Below are 13,995 nucleotides of genomic sequence, written 5' to 3'. Positions count from 1 at the left end.
GTACAGTGAGAAAAGCCCTGAATCTAATGTCAGAGGACCTGGATTCGAATGCTGCCCCTTTTACTTAGCATTTGTGTGGCTGTGGGCAAGTCCTCAGTTTCTTTATCTGTAAAACGCGTGGGTTGGATTATTTCCCTTTCAGCTCTAGATCTGTGGTCTAGGAAAAGCAAAATATGTAGTACCTACTCTTGTATAGTAATTCCTGTTTGTAATCTCATCTGTTAAGTCCTTGTCCTGCCAATACCCCTCCCAGCCCCCCTGGACTTTCCCAACTTCTGCAATTTGGAGATGATGGTTTTTTTCCCTGAAAATCCAGCTGTGAGAGGCCTAAACCCAGCAGTGAGCCGAGCACCCTAAAATAAGAGACACACAAGAAAAGTCAGGAAGCCCAATTAACAAGAAGGGTTAAGAAATACACTGGGAGCATGGGAAGGGCAAGAGGGAGGGCAGCATCCTCCCAGTGCAGTGAAGGACTTCCTCTGGACTGTTTTGTCTTGTCCCAGGGACACCAAGGAACACGGGCTACGTGCATCGGTCTCTCTCCCACATCTGATCTTGCTTCCTGTCTTCCATGTGCTTGTTCTCCCTCTTGGAAATAGCCGTCCACGAAGCGGAACGAGGTGGTGGGAGCGGCTCTGTCCCAAATCCTGAAGCCCTGCCCACCTCTTCCCCTTACCATGCCCACATCAGGTCACTTAAGTTTTTGTACTTTTTGGCATTTCTTGTGTCTTATGTTTGAATATTGGCAAGTACAGCACTGCTCACCTTCAGATTCTGGCATTTGTTGTTGTTCCTTTGGAGAGGCTCCCCCTTTTAGGAGCATCTGAGATGCCTGTAATTTTGTTAAAGGGCCATATTTATTCTTTCTGTTTATTTGTTTTATTAAAACTTTTTGTTTTCAAAACATATGCAGGGAGAATTTTTCAACCTTGACTCTTGCAAAACCATGTGCTCCATTTTCCCCTCCTTCCTTCCCTCACTCCCTCCCCTAGATGGCAAGTTATCCAATATATGTTACACACATTAAAATATATGTGAAATCCAATAGGCCATATTTATTCTCGATAAGTTGGCTCCTCACAATGACCGACCTAGTCAAGGTCTGGCTTTGTCTCCACCCAGAGGGAAGAAGACCTAGCCCAGTACAGTTTTGAGATGCCTAAAAGTGCCCTAAAACACAGAAGTTCTTTGCCTTCCAACCAGCAAATGTTTATAAATCTATGACTATCCTAATACAAAAATAAAGCCAAAAATCAGTTACCAACTTCAATAAGCGAGCATTTTAATAGGGAGAGATATAGATATAGGTTTATATAAAATAGATCCAAAATGGAGGACACAAGATCGTTTGGGGAGGGAAGACATGAGTAGTTGAGAGGATCCAGAAAGGTTACCTGAAAATTATGTGGCTGCCGTCGCCTTTGACCTGGAGATTCCACTACACGGCACGTCCCGCCAGGGACGTCCCTGGCAAAACAATAAAAGAAGTTCCCGTAAACACCAAAATCTTTACAGTTGCACATTTTATAGTAGCAAAGAACTAAAAATAAAATAAATGGCCATCGATTGGGAAATGACTAAATGAGTTGTGATAGATGAATGGAGTGGATTTTTATTGCTCTATAAGATCTAGCCTCTCTATGAGAATCTCTGAGATTCATCATATATCAATTATGATGAATACAGAGAAGACTTGGAGGATTCACATGCACTGGTGTAGAGTGAAGTAAGCAGAGCCAGGAGAAGAGAAATACAATGACCACAACAATATAAATGTGTGTGGGCCGGAGGGAGAGATGCTACAAAACAAATGAAAATGAATGTTGTACAATTTTTTAAAAACTTGCTTGGCCCTAAAGAAGAAATATGAGAAGACACCTCCCCCTGCTCGTTTTCAGGACTGTAAACCATAGACTATCAGATGTTTTCCAAAGTATTGATTGATTTTGCTGAGTATGGTTTTTCTTCTTCCTTCTTTGTATTTTTTTCTTTTAATTTTTTGTTGTTGTAAGGAATGGCTCTCTGGGAGAGGAAAGGGGAAAATATAGGAATATAGGTGATGTATAAGTAAAAGAAAAATATAAAAATATAGGTGATGTAAAAATAAAAGACATTTTTAAAGGCCTCCTACAGAAGGGGCACTATTGTTGAGTCTTAAAGAAAAGTTGTGATTCCAAGAAGAAGTGAGGAAAGAAAGAAATCCAGGTATAAGACAATCAGTGAGGACGTAAATCTTTGGCCAAGGGTTGTCATTTTTGTTCTAAAAATACCCGAAATGTGAGGCTTCTCTTATTAACTGGTACTTTCAAAAGTCAATATCTTCCCGGGCCTATACCGACCCTCCGAAGTCTACTGGCTTCTCAGTTCCAAAGTCTATTGTAAGACAAGTCGGATGGAGTCAGATGGCCAGGGGTCCCATCCCCCGTGTGATCTCGGGCCCTGATTTGTGAAATAAAAGGATCGTCCGGCCCTTGACCCATTGCCGTTATGCCGGCCACGCAAGGCTCTGTGCTGAGCCCTACGAGGATCAGAGATGAACAAGACAGGCCCGTCAGCCTCAGGCTTCCCTGAAGGTGGAAGAGACTTTATTGTTTGTGGGCCCCCTGTATCCAAACCTGAGGGAGACCTTAGAGATTGTCCAGTGGGTCAGACAGCAATGCCGGAAAGCCTGACGAGACCGGCCCTTTATTCTGCCTTTTAAATATAAGAAAACTTTTATTTTAAAATGTGGTTTTCCTATCCCTGACCTTGCCTTTATTGAGTGGAAGAAACCAATGGCCCAAGAAGAGACCCTTGCCTACATTACATAAAAAACAAGTGGCAGAGCTTGAGTGTCATCAAGGATCAACCAATCAGTGAGCATTTATTAAGCGCCGACTGTGCTCCAGGCACTGTGTTACCGAGACAACAATAACCGTCCTTACCCTAGGCATTGGTGGGTGCACAGGAAGAGGTGCTCGAGGGAGAAGGCCCTGCCAGCCCCAGAGCTTTGGGGGGCCTGGACATCTAGTTCAGATCCTTCCTGAGGAGGAGGAAACAGATCCCGAGGGGTCGCCCAGGGACTAAATGGCCAAGTTGGGACTTGACTGTGAGTCTGACTCCAAATCTAACACTTCCCTTGTTGGTTGGTGTCCAAGAGCAGTGCAGAGAGATGCGAGCGGCTGCTAAGCTTCAGGAGATCTGGGGGAGCGCTGGGCAGGTCCGAGCCGGCAGAAATGGGGGAGGGACTCGGTAGGTGGAAGGTCCTTATGAATGAGGACCCAGAAGCAGGAGGTTACGTGCCCTGTGTATGCACCAGGGAGCTCTCCCATGGGCTCCCCATACCTGCGCTAGAAATGAAAAGCGCATTTCAGCTGTCTGTCTAGAAGGTTCTAAATAAAAAAGAGATGGAAGACATCTTCATTAATGTTCTTTTTGTGTCTTCATTATGATACGTAATCGATGGAAATCCTGGAGATTGTTCTTGAGGTCTGTTGTATTCATCTGTATGCAGAGGAAACAAAGTATTTTAAGTTGCATGTACTAAAAGAAAATTTTCTTTTTCTCTTTTTTTCCCCACAGTAATTAGTGAAAAACAGAAGCAACAGCTGGCCTCCGTGCGCTATTCCTGCCGTTTCGCTCTGGGCCTCTTTTACGAAGCTGGCACGCAGATTGACGTCCCCTGGGCCGCCCAGTACGTCCCCAAGAATCCCTGCATATGCTTCATCTCCATTGATAATAGGAAGAGAGACGTAGGTCAGTGGTTCCGTTATTTCTCTTAAATGCCGCGACGGTGATGGCCGGAGGTCATGGAAAATGCCCCTTAATTGTGTGTTACTGTCCCCAACCAAGCCGGCATTTAACTCCCAGCCACAGGAGATAGAATTTCATGTCACATTTGGACTGTCACGAAATGTACAATGGAACTGGGGAAGTTGGGTTGGGTTGGGCTGGTTCTTTTCTAAAACTCATTCACCAGGTTTACTTTACTGAGTTCAAGAAAACAGTGTCAGAACATTTGAAATATCAAAACTTTTCCAAGAAACAGCCCCACAGCTATTGCCTCATGTGGATCCGTCTCCCGTTAAATGGATCTCTCCATTTTCGCTTTCTTTCTCCCACCCCATACCCCGTCTTCGGTGGCGCGTTTTCCCCTAAACAGATTTGTTGAAATAAGGAATGAGGCTTCACGATGTAAAGAAAACTGCTCGGCCCGATTCAGTTCGAGACGTTTCTTTGTTTAATTTTCAGGGATGGGGTGAGAGTCAGAATCCTAAAGATCCTTCCATGTAGAGTGTTCCCAAACCCAAACCGAGCTGTAAGATGCTGAGTAAGGGCCCAGTGGGGGCCCGCCCTCTCCCGAGCAGGTGAGGATGACTTGGGAGGCAAAGGCTGAGTGATTCACTCCGGGCCTCTAGGGCAGGGTCAGGGCCAGGGCCACGGGGCTTGGGATTCCAGATAGAGTTTTCTTGGAGAAACCTTACGAGGACCCTTCGGTCCCATTTGTTCTGGTGTGGACAAGGCCACCGCGGTCCCATGGGCCACAAGCTCCAAAAGCCAGAGAATGATCCTGCCAGCCAGGACCTTGTCAGGCGACTCCTGAGCCCCAGGCGTGGCTCCTCTACCAGAGTACGGGATCACAGGGAAATGTTGCTCAGAACTTAAATCTCCCCCAGTCTGCTGGCTGTGTGAATGGAGGCCCCAGATGTCCAGTCCGCAGTGTGGGAGACCCCCTGCTGAGGGAAAGGGCCACTCTATACTTGAGAAAGGCCTGGAAGAAAGAATTAAGTAGAGGAGGAGGAGGCTGCCGGCCTCAGTCCCTCTTGCCCAGGGTCAGCCGGTGACTTTCCAGCCAACCGTCAGCTCCTGGTTTGGGCTCGCCCTGGACAGCCCCGGCGCTGACTAATTCCTGAGGGCTGCAGTCAGGGTCACGGTGACCTCTCACTACAGCCAGGCAGAAATGGTGGGGAAGGGCTCGGCTGGAGGCAGCCAGGCCGTCACTGGCCATTAAGGGACGGTCCCGAGCAAGGGCTCGAGAAGTCATGAGATCAGCGCCAGAGCCAAAGGGACGGCAGATGTCTGCGGTCAACACAGGCCCTCGGCTCTGGAGTCAGGAGCTTCGATGTTTATTAGCTTCGGCCCATTCTGAGCAGCCCCGATCCTCAGCTTCCGGGATTCCTGGAGAAGCCCCAAAGTGGTGGCGGAGGTGGGCACTGGCCGAGCTGCCTGAGCTAGGGGGAGCATGCAAAGCAGAGACCACTGCAACGGAAAGGGAGAAAGCAGCTCAGGGCTCTGAGATCCAGACCCTAGCAGAGCAGAAACTTCCAGGCCCTCCATCTTCCCTGGAAGAGGAGAGCACTCTGGGACACTCACTGCCCCCCATGGAAGCCAAAGAGTTATTGGAAGTAGTGGAGCCCAAAGCAGGGAGAATATGGAGGCTTGTTGTCAGGAAGGAAAGCTGTCACAAAGGGAACAGGGCTGCTTCAAGAGGCGGGGGCTCCTCAAACAGAGGCAGCTGGATGGCAGCGAGGGTAGAGCCCAGCCCCAGACATAGGAGGCTGTGAATTCAAATGAGGCTTCAGACACTTAACCCTTACTAGCTGGGTGATCCTGGGCAAGCCACCCAATCCCCAACTGCCTCCCAAAAACCAAAAACCAAACACCCTCTATGGACAAGAATTACACTTTGAAGGAAAATGAAGCAAAATTTCTCAATCATCAAAAATAATTCTTTGGATTTCCCAGAGCTTAAAAGATGGGAAATAGGAAGAAACTCCAAAGGATGAACTAAATTTTAAAAAGAAAATTAGGTATAAAATTAGATCAGAAATTGGAACTTCGAATGAAGATTCAAAAAACAAAAGGAATATTTCAACAATCTAAACTATATAATAAAGAAATAAAGACTGAAAAAGAGAACTATATTTTGAGACATGAAATTACTGAAGTGAGAGAAAAGAGGTAGAAGAAAAGCAAAAAACGATAAATAACTATAGAAAAATATGTGAATTTAAGGGCATCACAGATTTAAATCTAGAAAGGACTTCAGAGCTCATTATGTCCAACCATCTTATTTTCCAGATAGAAAAGGAGGCTTATAGAGATTCAGTGACTTGCCAAAGCTATACAGCCAGTATCAAAGACAGGAACTGAACCCAGATCCTGTGCCAGCATTTCATTTCCTACGCCATGCTGACACACTGGTGCTACATAAACCCCAAAATTTGAAGAGAACATATCCAGAAGTTCCCTAAGAAGGGGAGCAAAATGCCTGGACATCATCCTAATGGAGAAATCATGTGAGCAAAGCTCTGGATGCTTTGTCTACAGCTGCCAAAACCTGGACATATCAAATCCACAGATTGTTTTCGGGGAGGGAGAGATACCCACATTTGGAAGCTGATGGAGTGTCGTGATTGAATTTTACACTATGAGATCATTTTTGCCAAGAACCCATAGAAATATCATCAAATGTGAAAAAATTCCCATCAGAACAACCCATGGTTATTTTACAATTGCAAAAATTGCATGAAGATGTTCTAAAAAGCAAAGGAGGTCAAGCTACCACCCAAAATAACACGAATGGGCCATTAATCAGAGAGAGGCATTTGAGGCTTTAGGCTACTTCAAGTATCGTGGATCATACTTTTTCCAAGAAGGCCTTTCTTAATTTTCCTAGCAATTTATGACTCCCCTCAAAAAAAAAAGTTTGTATTTATTTTGAATTTACTTTGTAGATGTTTATTTTGTGTCTATGAATATAGGTCAGAGGACCTGGGTTCAAATAGTATATCTTTAGTAGGTCACTTACTTTCCCTGGGCCTCAGTTTTCTCATCTGACTCTAGAACAGAAGTTCGTAATCTGGGTCCCTGAATTTTAAATATATATAGATATATATATTTATATATTTTTAATAATATATAATACATTTATATATTATATTATATATTATCTATATTTAACTGTAGTTCAATTTACTTGGTTTCCTTTGCAATCCTATATATTGACATTTAAAATTATTCTGAGAAGGGCTCCTTAGGCCTCCCCAGATTTCAGAGGGGTTTGTGACACACAAAACAGTGTAGAACTAGTGCTTTAGATCCATGATCCCACGGCATGATGAGAGCAGGAACCCTTGCAGCCCCAAAGAAGTGCTGTGATTGAGCTGGAGGGCGCCTCTAGATGATGGTATTGCTTACACTGGGTCCAAGAACTGCAGAAGAGAGATAGCCCACTCGTTCTGCTTCCAGAGATGGGAAGCTATGGCTGCTCCTGCCTCCTATGTTTAGACCGTGGCTCTTTCAGGATGGTCCGTCCGACCAGCGCCCCCGCTGACCAACAACGCATCACAATCCCCACAAACAAGAATTTCTAGCCTCCCCTGCAGAAGGGGCTGCTCATTTGGCACCCGCGCATTCAGGCCCGAGTCTCCTCTTGCCTGGACTGTTGCAAGCCCGTTTGCTTGTAGCCTTTGCAGCCGCAGGCTCTGACACAGGGAAGGAAGGGGCTTGGCTGATGCTGGGTGGAGGGTTGGATGGAGTCGATCACCCATTCCCCAGAGTCTAGTGAAAACCCAGTGAACACAACGCCCCCTCTTAGATGCTGGTCTGGAGATATAAGGAACAACAATAGCAAAAACCATTGACATGCGTGTAACCTTCCCAGAGAGCCTCGCTGCATTTCTGTGGGTGAGATCAGTGATGTGGTCCCAGACTTCAAGCTTCCAGCCCCTGGGGCTGAGCTGGCTCTGACATCAATGGAGCAGAGTAATTCCCCAGGCTCAGGAGCCATCCTGTGACATCATTCCCTGCACATCTGGTCACCTGGATGCTCTGAGGCTGGGGAACATCATCATCGGGAGGGAGCTGCGTCTCTTTCTCCAGCTTTGGAGAGACTTGTTCTTTTACATGCCTGTCGGTCTCCAAGGGAAAAGGCTAAGAGAGAACATCTGTGCTGAGAAGGCAGCTCCCCCTCCCGCAATGGATCCAGCTCGGAGCCGGCAACCCATGATCCCAGTCTGTCCAGTTCAATCATGAGTTATTAATCGCCTCTTGTATGCAGACTTCTACCACGCTAGCTGTGAAGGATGCAAAGATGAACCAACGAGTGTTTTGCAGGTACTTTCTGTGTAACAAAGACTGGGGATGCGAGGAGAAAAAATGACAGCGCCTGCTGTTGAGAATCTCCCCCTTGAACTGGAAGAGAATGAAGCTACGAGTAAGATCACTGAAGGGCAAATGGCAAGAGCCGGCGGTCCTGAGAGCGCCTCAGCAGGGCAGATGGCCCAGGAGTTTGGGGGAACCTCGGCAAGTCAGCTGGCAGTGCCTGGGGCAGGGCAGATGCTGGGCCCGGGCTAGGGAAGGGCAGATGTGAGGGGGCAGGAGTCCTCCCTCTCTCCAGGTGAGCAGCCTCTATATATGAACGTGAAAGGCCTGCCCTCTAGCCCCGATGGATTCTGGGCAACCAGGCTGGTTAGAGAGCTGCCGACCATGTTGTACAGCAACTGACTGAAGCATCTTTGGGTGATTAGTCTCAGAAAGAGAAGGCTTAGGGGGCAAATAATGCTTCTCTTCAATATCTGAAGGGTTGTGACACAGAACAGGGATGAGGATGGTTCTGATCCACTGCAGAGGGCGAAACTGGATTTCCTAACCATTTTAGCCACGTGCAGGTAGATCAGGACCTGGGTGCAGGCAATGAGTTCTTCCTCTTCCTTCAGGCAAAGGTGGACAGCAGACAACTGTCCCTGTGCTCCTTTGACCCGGAGCTAATGCCGGGAAATTCTAGAGAAGCCCCCAAATGGGATGAAATAGGGCATCCTGGACATATTGATCTGCGACCACGGACAACCCAAGAGGCAGCAGAGAGGAGACTCCAGCACCCTGGATGGGGGTCCCCATTCTGGAGCTTCCCAGCTGAGGGGCTCGGGTCCGAGGGTCTGAATTCCACTGACATAGCCACGGGCCAGAGAGCTTCCCGGGCTGACCCAAAGGATCGATTGTGTCTTCGGGGGGTGGGTCTTACTGCCCCCGGATGAAGAGGCTGAGACGGGAGAGTGATTTACCGCAGGCCCTCGGCTGGATCACCGTCAGAGGCAGGGCTTGGAGCCGCATCTTCGCCTTTCAGTGACACCCTCACCTCATCTTTCTCTCCCTTTGCACGGACATGTTGGTCTCCTACTTAGCAGGAGAGGGAGGAGGAGAGAGCCGTCCGCTCTCCCTGAAGTGTGTTAGTGCTGACCTTTAGATCACACAAAATGAATGGGATTAGGATCTGAGCAGCCCACCTGAAGGCCCCCGGAGAGCCCCCGTGGCCTCTGAGATGAGGGCCGATGTCCGGGCTCTTGGCTAGAGCTTCTCCTTCTCACTGGGGACACCAAGGGTCCTTGGGCCCCGGGGCCGTCCACGGCTGCTTGGACAGGCCCATCTGCTTCCAATGAAGCAGGCCTGCGCGGCCTCAGTCCCCAGGATTGAACTTCAAAGGACCCCACGGTTTTCTCCTGGGTAAGATGTGTCTTTCTAATGTTTGCTCAAAGAACAACTGGGCTCCAGCTGAGGCCACAAATGTGCCTTTTCCAGGCCGTGTGTCGGCCATCTTTCCTTGCGCCTGTCAGAATACAGGGATGCAACGTTGTCAGGCAGAGAAGCCCCATTATGGCAGATGGGCTCAAACCCCCGAACTGGGAGAGTTGGCAGGGGGAGGGAGCTGATGAATTCATCATTGCTCAGGGTCCTTTAGCCTCTAACCTTCACTGTGTTTGGAAGGAACTAGTGGGACCTTCATCCTCCTGACGGGGTCCCCCAACTTCTGCGGTCACCCGTGTCCTGCTATGCTGCCCGTTCCAGGCTCTAAGATCCCAACGCCCTTGCCCCCTCATGGGCAGATCCCGGTCCTTCCGGCCCTTTGAGCATGTGATGTGCGGACACATCCCAGAAGCACGTCTGGACTCATTAAATGGGTGGGCGTCTGTTCATCCACACAAGCTGTCCTTCCTTCTGAAATCATCCTGGGTTGTGAAACTAAGCCCCCAAGGAATGTAAGCTGCCCGCAAGGCAGGACCTGCCCACCGGACCTTCGTATGCCCGCGCCCAGCACGCAGTAGGCCCTTGCTGAATATTTGTTACACCGTCTCCCACTTACTTTGTCAGACTCACCACACGCCCAGACCCTTCCTGCCCCGGCCGCGGGCAGAACCTCCGATCCCATTCGGAACAAACGTAGTCCACGCTGTGGTCCTTCTTTCACATTCATTTCATATGCAGCAAGAGCAGTCGGAAGACAGGAATTGCCCAGAATCCTCAGCTTTCTTTGAAAACAAATACCTGGCTCTCCTGAGAAATCTCCTCGGCTTTCACCCACCATGTCAGGACAGGCACGGGGGCTCGAGTCATGGAACTCAGGTTCAAATCTCGCTGTGCTTGGGTGCCCTGGGCCTTGGTGTCTGTCACTGAGGTCCTTCCGGCTCTAGATCTCAGATCCTGGAGCTGATGACCTGTTCTGACCTGGGACAAATCACCTTTTCTGTGGGCATCCATTTCCCTCTGCTATAGATGATGGGATTGGACCCCAAGGCCTCTGCCATCAATCCCGTCTAAATCTAGACCTTGAGATGGTGTATCTCCCAATTTTCAGCAATTTCTCCCATTACCAATTTTGTGTATTTCCTCATTCTAGAATGCAGAAAAAGCACAATCCCATGCAGTACACCGAATTAGCTGCATGAGACATATGAATATTAAACACTCAGGAATGACAAGAAGCCACTGAAATACCATTAATATTTATAACAGGTCTGTGGGACTTGGGGAATTCTTCAGTAGAAAATATTCCAGATTCATGTTTGGGAGACAGCAGCCCGCCTGCACTGAAAACAAAATTTGGTCTCCCCAAAAACAGATTCTGTGGGCAGAGCCCCTGGGGGCTTCCGTGTTCAGCAGGGCTTTGTGTATCCTTGAAGGGAAGGTGCCTGTTGGCTCTCTTTTCTGTGCTTTCCTCAACAGTGGTTAAAGTATTCATAATGAATATGACCCTTTTCGCTCGAGAACTTCTCCCAGAATTCCCAACTTCCATCGCTTTTCATTCTAATGTCAAAAAATCCCACGGTAGAGATTTCATTGATTCTGTTGAAAGGGGGAAGAATAGAGAAAGAGTCTGGGTAAATCGATAGGTTTTCTTCCATGACAATGAGCAAAGATATTTTGACAGCATCATAAATACGGAAACTTCAGCATCTGATCAGTCTCTTGCTTTCCAGTGCCTCACTTTGTGACGTCCAGGAGTTGAGGCCTTCCTGCTCCCCGTGGGCCAGAACAGGTCTCCGGGTTTGGCCAGCCAGAGTGAAATCTTACTCCAGGCCATTCATAAAATTCTTTGGACTGGCTGCAAATCAAAACCAAAATCCAGATATGTAATCGCAGCCCAAAGCGCTGTCCAGATCGCCAAACCAGATGCTTTCTCCAGAGGGAAACCCTGCCCACTTCAGGAAATGTCTCCAGCCATAAATCCCACTTCACACACAAGGTTTTATATTGGGCGTAATGCTGAGTCGGCCAAAATAACTACATAAAAAGAGGCGCCTCGAATGAGCCAGGTAGGGGATCCTTTGAGGTGGGGATCCCACCCTAGCCGGGCCTGGGAGGACCCCGATGAGACCAAAAATCCTCGAGAATCACTCCAGCCAAATCCTCAGGAGGAACCCCAAGCCCAGGGTGAGCCTTCAGTTCTCGAGACCAGGCTGGGGAGCCCCGCTATCCAGGCACTGGGGCCTGCTTCTCCTATTCTAACAAACTGTAATGGGAACTCTCCCCATGCCCCCAGGATAAATGGGTGTTTTCATAAAATGTGGGAGGTCGTCACTGGAAAAAAAGCACTCACTCAAAATGAGACGGGATGCATTCAGCCTTGCTGGAGACCAGTTCTTTCTACTAACACAAAATCCACGGGATTAAGCAAAGGGAGAAAATGGCTAAAGCATTTATCCTTCCCCACAGTTTGATGGCAAGGACAGCCTTGCCCCCAGCAAGGAGAATGGAAAGCACACTCCAATAGACACACGAGTTGGCTTTTTTAAAGCCATGTGTAGACAGACTGAATAAAACAAAAGTTGGAAAAAAGGAATGGAGAAAGGATCATTAGGTGATTTTACTTCTGAAATAAGAAGGAGGGTGAGCTCATGTTCTTCCCTTTCTTAGTTAACTTATTATGAACAACTCCCTGCCCTCTAAATAATTAAAGGCAAGAAAACTGGTATAAAACAAGTATATTTACTGTTAGATAAAATCAAGTGTGTGTCATGTCAGAAAGCAGTGTGGTAAACTCAAAAGAAATAGCCTTGGGTCTGGAGCCAGAGGCCTGAACTTGAATCCCAGCTTTGCCATAGCTTGGCCAAGTCACTTCCTTCTCTTGCCTCACTTTCCTCCTGATGCAAAATGAAAGAAGTGGATTAAATGAACCCTGAGTCTCTAAATGAGGAGATCCTCTTCACCCTTTGGAGCCCATAGTCCCCCTGGGGACTCAGAGTGATGAAGCCTGTTAGGCAGATTGAGCAGAGAGAAGCAGATTAATTAATTGGAAATGAAATATTTTTATTATAGCTTTTTATTTACAAAACATATGCATGGGTAATTTTTCAACATTGATCCTTGCAAAACCTTCTGTTCCAACTTTTCCCTCCTCCCCCCACCCTCCCCGAGATGGCAGGTAGACCAATACATGTTAAATATGTTAAAGTATATCTTAAATCCAATATATGTTTACATATTTATACAGTTATCTTGCTGCACAAGAAAAATCGGATTTAGAAAGAAAGAAAAAAAATCTGAGAAGGAAAACAAATGCAAACAAGCAATAACAGAAAGAATAGAAATGCTGTGTTGTGGTCCCCACTCATTTCCCATAGTTCTTTCTCTGGGTGTAGCTGATTCTCTTCTTTACTGAACAATTGGAACTGGTCTGAATCATCTCATTGTTGAAGAGGGCCACGTCCATCAGAATTGATCATCGTATACTCTTCTTGTTGCCGTGTATAACTGCTTTATAATATAGTTTTAGATCTGGTACAGCTAGGCCACCTTCATTTGATTTTTTTTCATTAGTTCCCTTGAAATTCTTGATCTTTTGTTCTTCCGGATGAATTTTGTTGTTATTTTTTCTAGGTCAGTAAAATAGTTTCTTGGGAGTCTAATTGGTATAGCACTAGATAAATAGATTAGTTTAGGTACTATTGTTATCTTTATTATACTTGCTCGGCCCGTCCAAGAGCACTTAAATATTTTTCCAATTGTTTAGATCTGACTTCATTTGTGTGAAAAGTGTTTTGTCTTCACCAATGTTTTAAAGGATCCACATTTTAGATTCCATATCAAGGAATCCTTCCCAAAAATCTTCCTGCTCCTTCCAAGGATGGTCAGACAGGAGCTTTAGGAAAATCATTTGGGTGGCTTTGCAGAACATGGATTAGAGTGGGAAGGATCTAGTAGCAGTAGTGAGGAGAACAATTAGGATGCAATTGCTGTAGTGAAGCTGAAAGGCAATAAAAGCCACCTCCTGGGTTGTGGCTGCGAGGGGCAAGAGGGGATCAGATGGGAAAGATCTCGAAGGCAGAGAGCAAGAGTCCCTCCGTCCACCTGACTGGAGTGTGAGGGAGGAGGCGTGGGAGGGGGCCGCCAAGGCGGTGATCCTGCAGGGGATGTCGGCCTTGACCCAGCCAAGGCTGCACCAGAAAAGAGCAAGCTTCGGGGTGGACCCCAGGAAGAGCTCAAGCGTGTCCAGTCCTGTCCAGCAGCCACAGCTGGAGACTGGGATTGGATACACGGGATAACCTGCGGAGACAGTCACTCAGTGGTGGAAACTGATTTGAGATGGAGAGAGAGAAAAGAGAAAGTGGCCCAGAAAGGGGCCTTGGGGGCACCCAGGACCCCACTGCAGACAAAGGGGAGGTGTTCTTTGGACCAACTGGATTACACTTGAATGCTAACATTCACCTTCTCAGTTTCCTGCAGAAGGCTGAGCATGAG

At 47.4% G+C, this 13,995-nt stretch overlaps 1 protein-coding gene across 1 annotated transcript in view; it reads left to right on the top strand.

The window, feature by feature from the left end:
* Positions 1 to 13,995, top strand: part of RNLS (renalase, FAD dependent amine oxidase) — a 153,666-nt gene that overhangs the window by 115,641 nt on the left and 24,030 nt on the right. The window contains exon 5 of the mRNA XM_051982653.1: positions 3,562 to 3,735. Within this exon, the coding sequence (XP_051838613.1) occupies positions 3,562 to 3,735 (174 nt within the window). The remainder of the gene's footprint in view (positions 1 to 3,561; positions 3,736 to 13,995) is intronic.

This window comes from Antechinus flavipes, chromosome 2 (assembly GCF_016432865.1).
Source record: "Antechinus flavipes isolate AdamAnt ecotype Samford, QLD, Australia chromosome 2, AdamAnt_v2, whole genome shotgun sequence".
Classification (NCBI taxonomy): Eukaryota; Metazoa; Chordata; class Mammalia; order Dasyuromorphia; family Dasyuridae; genus Antechinus; species Antechinus flavipes.
This window is presented reverse-complemented; position numbering and strand designations above follow the sequence as displayed.